The following is a 10751-nucleotide window of genomic DNA, read 5'->3' on the forward strand; positions in this document are numbered from 1 at the left end:
CATGTGACAATTTCATCCAAGTTGGCATTTCGATCAATTTTAATGTCATTGTACAAGATATTGTTGTTTTTCAACCAATCCAAAGCTTTGAGAACTTTATCCATATTAACCAATGAGCGCCAAATAATATTTTTTTTGTTTGGCAATGTATCAACTATAATTTCAAGTAATTTATGATCATTGTTTGGCAATGTATTCATAGCATGGTTGATAGTTGTTTCCATTGGCATTGGCAAATGACTAGCTATTCCTCTGATAGCTGGGATCAACTGGCTTTGCAGTCCTTTAAACTTGTATGGCACCAATTTAATTATATTCATAAAGCATTTGGCTCTTTGAATAAGAAGACTTTCATACATATTCAAAATGGAGATTTCAGGTGGGATGTGATCAACTTGAAGACCATTAATCGATGCCAAATTTGGTACTTTTTTGTATGTTATCATATCCGATTGACATTTTTTGCATACAATACATGGTAATGTGTAATTTGCTTTAATAATGTTAAGTATTGTTTGAGATTTTATTTTATCCCAGTTGTCCCATTCATGCAATTCTGAATCTTTTTTGCGCATTTTGCAAATGTCACAATGATTTATTTTAAAATCATAAATTGCCTTTTGAAATTTTTTAAACAAATTGGCATATTTTGTTGTTACATAAACCTCAGTGTGAAATTCATTTTCATTTGAAAAGGATTCATTGTAAAGGTCAGAAATAGTAGCATCTCTGCTAACCTGGTAAATTAACTCAGTATATAATGACCAGTCACCTTCAAGTATTGCGATGTCATATTTGTTAAGCTATGTTCCAATCGACAATAATCGATATACTTTTCTGATCACTGTTCTCAGGTGTTGCGAGTGTGGTGACAAGAGTTTCAGCAGGGCCAGCTTGTCCGTGCAATCACTTTGGCCACAGCAATAAATTCTATCAGAATGCATACCTTTGCAACTTTGGAAACTATCCAATTTCTTCCTCATTTGAGCAATTGTCAAATTCGGACTCAAATCAGACAAATTGTTATGCAATCTTTTAGCATATTCCAATTTCTGAGCTGAGTCTGGACAGCCATCTTCGATTCTACACAGACGAGTCATTGATATTCTGTAGTCACTGTTATTAATTTGATTTTCATTGTTTTCATTTATGGGGACTTCAAATGTGTTTAATTCACTGCAATCACATTCTTGGCAATGCATAAATTTAAAATTGTGTCTTGACAACTGAGGCAATGGCACATATTCATATTTGCTTTTATCGCAAAGAAAGTGCTCATTGGTGAAGCAGTGGAACAAATTATTGCCCCAATAAGTCTGCAGACCGTCATTGTTGGCTTTTTCTACATAAGAGTGGATGCATCTGAAGTACTTCTTCAATTGGTTGATCATGAAGTTTCTCATGCCAACTCCTTCAATATATTTCTTGTTGACAGTGCTGAATGCACTTTTATTAGCCAATCTGCGTTCCTGTAGGTCTGTTATATTCTCTTTGACAATATTTTTGTATGACATAATCATTTTCCGCATTATAATCATTTTTTGCATTAATTCATTATAACATCTTCGTCGTTTTTTAATTTGTCTCATATTTCTAATCAGAATGTGTCGATGAAAATTAGCATCTTTGCTTGACATTTCGAATTTGCAAGTAAATTTAGATGCTGTTTTTCTATGTTTATTTTTATATTTGCTATAATATGCTTTTGCACAAATTTTTTCTCTATTTTTTTTTATAATATTGGGCCATTTTCGCATGCATTTTTTCTCTATTTTTATTGAAATATTTTTTATTTGACTCTTTTTGCTTTTTTTTATAAGTATCATTATTTAACGCCTTGAGTTTTTTTTTATAATTCTGAACTCTTTGTTTTATTTTATCTTTATTTTTTCTATAATATTCAGCTTTTCTAGCTTTTTCAGCAATTTTATCATATACTTTTTTATTGCCATCATTTGCATTGGTGTACTCCATTTCATTTTGCTTATCAATAGGTCCTGGGTTAATTTCGACTCCACCAATGATCAGAAGCATCAGAATAATAGATCTGTTTTTATGCATAATGTAGCATTTATTGTGATAACGAGGCTTACATTCGAAATGAATTATGCAATTTTTAATTGTGAAATATAATTTCTATTTCATAAAAGATATATTTTAATTAAATTTTATCTTGTTCACAGTGAAAATAGAAAAAATATAATCACATATTACATTTTTATAATTATGAACATAAATACAATTTTAATGACTTTGCAATGCAATATAGTTGGCAAAAATATGTCAATTATGTGCAAATTGAACAAGAAACGAGTCAGAAAATGTATAAAAATGGTCAAACAAGTGGTAGGAGTGACAAGCCTTATGCAGTGTCTTGACAAGCTTGAGTTGTCTTTTCCTGTTCTGAGTGCCCTCACTCTCAGAAAGTCTGTTCTTGGCGATATTCTTCCTCTCTTTCACTTGCTTTCTCCTTGCTCATATCTCTCTCTGTTTGTTCCTGAACAATCTATCACTCAGGCTTTCTTTTACTTTGACTCGATCCTTCCTTTTCCATTACAATCTTTTATATTCCCTCCTGCGTCACTCTCTTTCTCTCTAATTAACAGTCTGAGTCTCTAATTGTCACTTTGTAGTCTCAAGTCTCGGATGATCTGAATGAGCAATATAAAAAAAATAAAATAATTAAATAAAGGTCAACAATGAATAGTAGAGAGAACTGAGAAGTATTGAGAGTACTATTGAGAAGAAGAAGAATCGGTCAGGGAGGTGGAAAATAGGGGCAGTGAAAGGGGGGTGGGAACATGACGAAGTGAAAAAGTGGAGGAATAGTGACGTTGAGGTAGGGGAATGGGGAGAGTGATAAATAGATTGTAGAAAATGAGGGGGGGGCGAATGTATAGTAAGGGTGTGCAGTAGTAATATATACATACATGTGTGAAAGGAGAATAAAGATAAATAAAAGAAATGACCCCCAGAATAATATAATACCCTATAAATTTGTCATTTTAATCTAACTCAGCCTATCATCAAAGAAAATGACAAAGATGGCTTTATTTGCTAAATCGTTTTAAAAACTTGACTGTTTATTTCGTTTCTTAGAGTCTTCCAATTTATTTATCGTCTGCTAATGCGTTATTAATCGGTGATTTTTTGGTGGGCGTTGTTGAGCAAGAATAAAAATATGAGATTTAAACTGTTGGGGCATTTTTGACAACTTCTGTGCCCTTGGGGGCGAAATGGGAAGTTTAGAAAACATTTTTTTTTACTATGTAAATCTATATAATGATTATTGTCGTAATATTACTTCTTGTTAATTTTGTACTTAGGTAAAAATGTGCTTCTGCATTTATGTTACCGTTGTTACACGAGTATTTGTTACACCCTTATAGTAAAAATGTTGGTGATCATGCACTTATTGTACCTATTTACTATGCCTCCCCACGGGACAGAGTTAGACACCAGGGTCGTTTTTTAACGCGGAGAAAAGGTACAAAAATAAAAATTGTCTCAGTCGTGACAGATTTCTCCTCCACCGAAAGAGAACATGAAATGGAAGTGCAGCATCTGAAGAACAGATGCACTAATTGTAACACACTATTATTTTCTTAATAATGAGGTTAGGACATTACGTCGTCGCCGGCAAACTTGCGAAGAAACGATAAGAAATATCGAAAGACAAAAACTGGCTGTAACATATTCTTGCATTATTTACAAAAAGTTGTAAATAATGCAAGAAAATGTTACAGCCAGTTACAAAATTAAAAATGATAATAATATATTCATAATATATTCTTGACAGGCCACAAAATCACCGCAATACCACATTTACTCCGGGGAGGGGGGGTCCTACGTAAGTCCCAGGAATTTGTATAAACGAAGTTTAACCAATTACGCATAACTATAAAAGAAAGTAAGAATTTTATTGACACAGCATTTGTAAACAAACAACAAAAAAGTTGTAAATAATGCAAGAAAATGTTACAGCCAGTTAAAAAATTAAAAATGATAATAATATATTCATAATATTCTTGACAGGCCGCAAAATCACCGCAATGCCACATTTACTCCAGGGGGGGGGGGTCCTACGTAAGTCCCAGGAATTTGTATAAACAAAGTTTTACCAATAACGCATAAATATAAAAGAAAGTAAGAATTTTATTGACACAGCATTTGTAAACAAACAAAAAAAAAAAATAGTACGCTTACCTGTTTTAAATAATGCAAGAAAATGTTTCATGTAAGGCTGCACCGCAGACATAAATAAACAACTTTACGGATGTGTGTTTGTTACAATTTAACGTCTGCTCATTCGGTAATAGTCGGTAATTTTCGGTGGGCGGTGGTGAGCATGGATGGAAATGCGGGATTTAAACTAAATTAATTTAGCAATGGTATTAATGTAACGGATAATCAAAAATAGGGGAAAAATCAGTTATGTAATATTTTACACAAATACTGAACAGTAGCCCCCCCCTCTCTGTCTGTCTGTCTGTCTCTCTGTCTCTCTCCCTCTCTCTCTGTGTCGCTGTTATTATGGTAGTACGAATAGTGGTTTGTTTATGTTATAGTGGTATAAAAGAAAGTAAGAATTTTATTGACACAGCATTTGTAAACAAACAAAAAAAAAAAAAATAGTACGCTTACCTGTTTTAAATAATGCAAGAAAATGTTTCATGTAAGGAGCTCTGCACCGCAGACATAAATAAACAACTTTACGGATGTGTGTTTGTTACAATTTAACGTCTGCTCATTCGGTAATAGTCGGTAATTTTCGGTGGGCGGTGGTGAGCATGGATGGAAATGCGGGATTTAAACTAAATTAATTTAGCAATGGTATTAATGTAACGGATAATCAAAAATAGGGGAAAAATCAGTTATGTAATATTTTACACAAATACTGAACAGTAGCCCCCCCCTCTCTGTCTGTCTGTCTGTCTCTCTGTCTCTCTCCCTCTCTCTCTGTGTCGCTGTTATTATGGTAGTACGAATAGTGGTTTAGTGGAAAACTCTTATGAAACTAAAATCCGGCAATTTTTATTTTTTTAATAACGGTATTAGTATCAAAATATCTGAAAATGATATCTTAAACTAAACAGAAGAATGTCAAGGTAATTATTGTACTATTTCAGAAAATGTTCAATAAGTATGTCTCAAGTAAATTAATTTTTTATTTTTTCCACCGGTACCCTACGTTGGACTAATAAGTAACATTTTGTTTGTCTCGCAGTTACTTGCGAGACTAATATATATATATAATGGTAAAAGTCCACGTATGCTTCTAGAATAGTTTATGAGGGTTTTTTGAAGCATGAAAAACGATGTTACTTTGTGTACTTAATATTTTTATTGTTATTTTTGATATTTCAAACGGACCTCCGGCTCCGCTCTTGCTACTTTTTTGTGACCAAGAGCGGAGGCCCGCTTGAAATATAAAAAATAACAATAAAAATATTAAATACAAAAAGTAACATCGTTTTTCATGCTTCAAAAAACCCTCATAACCTTAATATATATATATATATATATATATATATGTATATATTCGTTTACCGTCCTCTTTCCTTTTGTTTATGTCTGTCTATTTGTTTGTTTGTTTGTCTTCTTGTCTCATATTCCTTACTATTCATGCATGTCCGCAGATTATACATTTATAGGTACTTAATGTCATTTCAATTTTTGTATTAATTGCTGGTTGCTTTGAGATAAGGTGCTAGTGCAAGAAGTCAAGAATGACTTTCTGATTGTGTTTGAATTTCCCGACCAGTGGTATTTATTACTTCCTACTCTGATGATTGCGTAAGCATGCAACAACAGTGTTTGTAGGAATAAAAATAGTTGTTAATATTTATTTCAATATATATAATATATTTTTCAATAAATATTATATATTCAAATAAATATTAACAATTATATATATGTATATATATATATATATACACACATATATATGTATATATATGTATATATATGTGTATATATATATATATATATATATATATATATATATATATATATATATATATGATTACTTCCTTTAATCACATATCACATAAATTAATATACGAAGATAAAATTTTATGTGTACATTTTTCAGTATTTACTTTAACAGTGCTCAATACATAGGTAGAGCTAGGTAGTAAGTTATAAAGATATATATGGCAATATAATATATTCGGAATATTCTGTATAGCTTCATTGCCATATATATTTTCATAACTTACTATATATATATATATATATATATATATATATATATATGCATAAATATATACACTTCAGAATAGTTTTTATTTAACAATCAGTTGTTATGGAAACGTGAGATTGTAAGGTTTACAAAATATTACTGGCTGTAATATTCTATAAGTTATCCCATCTAAACAAGAATTGCTCGATATGCAAGATAGAGCAAATAAATTAAATTGTAATTCAATGAATTTAAAAAAACTCTCATTGAAATGAATTTCATATCAAAGAACTTTTATTATTCTAAGCAAGACAAAGAATGCTTTAGAAAGTTAATCTCCTTAACCTATAGGGTTTCGATGTCTACCATCTCATCATAGGAGAGAAAATATTAGCAAATATTTATAAGGTATGCATCCTATTTGCTAAAGTGAGTGAGATATGGAAAGTCAAAGTTAAAATAATAAGTCTATCAGAAGTCCTGTAGAGGATTTGGAGAAAAAGGATATGAAAGTTTTTTTTAGATCCAGCTTGCTTTGTAAAATCCATGTTATGGGTTCTTTACAGCCGTTTGGTAATAAGGTCCAAGTTATATATTGGGTAATCCGCATAGCTGTGTAGATATCGGAATCGGGCAAGTGCTTGTATATATATATATATATATATATATATATATATATATATATATATATATATATATATAAAGTATAAGAGTATAGCTACATTCCAAGTTCCAAACATTTATTTTTACTAAGCTGTTTGGTAAAAATATATATTTGGTACTTGGTATATAGCTATACTGTTATTCTTTTATACATTCTCCGTTGTTATACTTAATAAACATTGAGTTTCTCAACAAAACGTATTAGTATACAAAAAGGGTAAACTATAATCGAAAAGGCATAGTTTTGCCAAAGCACACTGACACGCGCACACACGCGCACACACGCGCGTATGGTAGCTATCTACTCGTTTTCGATTGTGACCACTTTTTGCGTACCAATATGCTACTCGTGTAAGACCATTTTACTGAGTAGCGCGGATATAAATTTTATTGACTCGACGGACATTTACAGACTATATCACAGATGTGGCATTTTTTGTGATGATCCTATGCGATGCCGTAATTGAAGCCACTTCTTATACTCCGTTTGATCCTGGTACATATGCACGCGTTCGTGATTCAACAATCCGGCACGTGACTTAGTTATCACGTTACAACTTTAGCATGTTAGTTGTAGTTATCACCGTGGTGGGCCTCAAAAGATTTAGCGCGCATCGTACTACACACATAGTTGGCATCGACACAAAGATCACATACTCAAAGACTACGAACAACAGCAAAAGAATTATAATGACCAACGCTTGTGCGACACGACGACCACCCTTTGAATATCGGCAACTGTGAACCTCCTGACTAAAACAACGATCAGTAATCACTAGAGCTATGATAAGAGAATATACTTTTTATTATTTTGACTCTCGAGTATATATCAGTTAATATCTTATATGTTTTTGGATAAGGTGATGTGGTTCTCGATTGATTAATTGTGTCTAACGGTGTCGGATATATACTTGTTGTAGTTATCACCGTAAGTCTCCAACCGCAGGTAATGTACTAGAGTTTTCATTCTCCTAGATACCTGTCTTGAAGAATATATATATATATATATATATATATATATATATATATATATATATATATATATATATATATATATATATATATGCATGCTAGCATTTTATCCTGGCGTTGCCGGGGTGTTTGGAGGTGTATGTTTGTTAAGCAAAAAAAAAAAAAAAAAAAAGAGAAAAAAAGCGGTCAATTGTTTTTAAATTTGGCCCCTATTATGACCCCTTAACATTTATTATTTTTTGCTCAAATCAAGTTATTAAGTTAGATTCATGTCCAAGGAACCGATATCTAAAATTTCAAGTGTTTATATCCAAAATTGGCAGAGGAGTTCTCAAAAGCCAAACGTTGAACTTTGACGCCTTAACAGCCAAATTTCTGGCCGAAAACGGATTACAAAAATTTTCCCAAATCTCAGTACCCTGTATATCAAATTTCGAGTCTGTAGACTTAAAATTGACAGAGTTATTGTGTATAGTGAAATGTACACAGACACACAGACAATATATATATAAAACAAAAGAATGGCAAAAGTCTATATTTCAAATTTCATGATCTTGACCATCTTACAATTTATTCCTTTAATAACGTTAACATTATCAATTCTTGAAAGTAACTGTATCGTAGTGCAAAATCATTCATTTGATTTTGCATTACGAAACAATTACTGTCAAGAATTGTAAATGTTAACGTTTATAAAGGAATAAATTGTAAGATGGTCAACATCATGAAATTTGGAATATAGTCTTTTGTCATTTGTTTGTTATACGTTCTATAATTACATTCAGCTTCATAAATTAAGAATTGGTATATAAAAAAATTGAAATATAATGAAAAAACACATATTTCCACAGGATGAGAATATTGGAAAGAGTATTCCGACGAGATATAGAGATAAAAAAAAGTCACAGGTCCATCACCGTTTCGTTTTTATTCTAAGACTTTCTTCTGGATGAATGAATTGAAAGAGTTACATCATATATTTTCTTCTATATTTTCTACCTATTCTATCTATATTAATCAACCAGCCGCAGGAATTCCCCCTGGAAAAAGTATCGTAGGTTTACAACAACAGATGCCGCATACAAATTCAATACATCTAGGCTGATAGCCACTATCTTATGTAACTTTCGAACACCTTCCTCGACACATTCAGTTGTTATAATAAAATACTACATTGCATTTTAGGAGCAACACCATCACAATCGCAACATCCCTATTTTTCTCTCTAAATATTTAGTCCTGCCATCGCTACCAGTTATCACCGGGATGAGTTCTACACATTCAACATATTCTGTGATTACACTAACCGTAACTGGCCCATGCATACATAGGCATAACATCAGCTTTCCAATTTCCGATTCATAAATTATATACTCCCTCGTCAAAACCTGCCCATTATGATTGGTTGAGCTCTGAAAATTCCCATATTTCGAAATCCAATTCTTCACTTTATAAACGAACAGTTACCAAAATTAAAATACGGCGTCACTAAGAGACATATTATTTCGCCCAGCACCAAGTTCATTTAATATATAAGTTATTACAGTCGTGTGTGTGTGTGTGTGTGTGTGTGTGCATACAATACAAATCACTCTAATAGTGGCTTTGTAGCTATCGGACTGCTGCTCCCTATTATTCTACGAGGTCCACTGTGTGTGTAAAGGGATGACATCTCCCCACTCGTCTCTCTATCTCTCTCAGCATTTATTTCTCCTCGCTGATGATTCTTATTATAGTTTGTACATGCGCGTGTTTGTGTGCATGTGTTCAGTTGAGCATGCGTCTGACAATGCGATTTTTTCTTCTTCTTCTTCATCTTTTTCTTAACCTTCTATTTTTTAATCATCAATTCATTTGTTTTGTTTTCTTTTTTTCTTTCTTACGCAATTTTATTGTGTTGAGGTCTTTTAAATTATATTTTTATTTTTTTTAGTAAGTTACGTTTTTTAGACTCTGGACGTTAGTCTATTTTTAGATTATTCTTAATATCCTCGACTGTGGCCTATGTCCTGCGTAATCTGTAACGTATGTACACACACACAAACAAATGTAGATACTTATGAGAAGGGGAAGGAGTTTTCTAAGTAATCTGTACTCTCACCTAACATTTTAATAAACAAATCATGTCATAAAAACTGGATTTAATAAAAAGAATATATCAAGGTTCGTTTTATGCATAAGTCCCCATAACATATGTAAGTACAGAATAGTCAACAAAGCTTCCTTTCTAAATAATAACGTTATTATTTCATCACGATCCGTCGGTATACAATTAAATAAAGCCACAATAAAATTTCAGCGTTAAATGTTTTATATTTGTTTGAATAAAATTCACACAAAAACTAATTGACGGATCATTATTAATTTTGAAGCATAACTGATAGGAACAGGCGCTTTACCACTGGATTATATTTACCTGAATATATATATATATATATATATATATATATATATATATACATTCTAGATGGTAAATATATATATATATATATATATATATATATATATATATATATATATATATATATATATTTACCATCTAGAATTTACCATCTTTCTAACTGGATTTTACCATATTCTTTTTCTCCCTTTTTCCTGCTTCCTGTTGTACCATTTAAATTGAATCCCTATAAACTGTTAAATGATTTTTTATGCAAATATGATAAACTTCATTTGAATTGTTTCTTCTAATGCATTAAGTTGCAAAATTTATTGTATATTTTACGAGCCTCTTTCTTCTGATGAGAAGAATTGCATTCTTCGAAACTCCATGGAATAAGGGGTTTGCTTGTTTTATTTGTACTTCTTGTCGAATAATAAAAAAAAAATTGTACACCTTTCTTACAGGTTTAAAAGTTTTGTTTTTTTTAATTTGAAATGTTTTTTCCACAATTATTTTATTTTATAATAAGCACTAATTGTATAAGCACAG

General features: G+C 31.5%; 1 protein-coding gene across 3 annotated transcripts in view; it reads right to left on the minus strand.

Annotated features, from left to right (window-relative positions):
* The window catches only part of LOC145248109 (uncharacterized), a 439133-nt gene that overhangs the window by 175518 nt on the left and 252864 nt on the right, over positions 1-10751 (minus strand). Inside the window, exon 1 of one of the 3 annotated variants that reach the window (XM_080109901.1) lies at positions 4207-4486. The exons of the other annotated variants lie outside the window; for them this stretch is intronic. Coding sequence (XP_079966027.1) covers positions 4207-4258 — 52 coding nt within the window. The 5' untranslated portion in view covers positions 4259-4486. Of the gene's footprint in view, positions 1-4206; positions 4487-10751 lie in introns of those variants that run through there. 3 annotated transcript variants of the gene reach the window in all.

The sequence above is a fragment of the Euprymna scolopes genome, chromosome 26, assembly GCF_053919585.1.
Source record: "Euprymna scolopes isolate OS-2025 chromosome 26, ASM5391958v1, whole genome shotgun sequence".
NCBI classification, from domain to species: Eukaryota; Metazoa; Mollusca; class Cephalopoda; order Sepiida; family Sepiolidae; genus Euprymna; species Euprymna scolopes.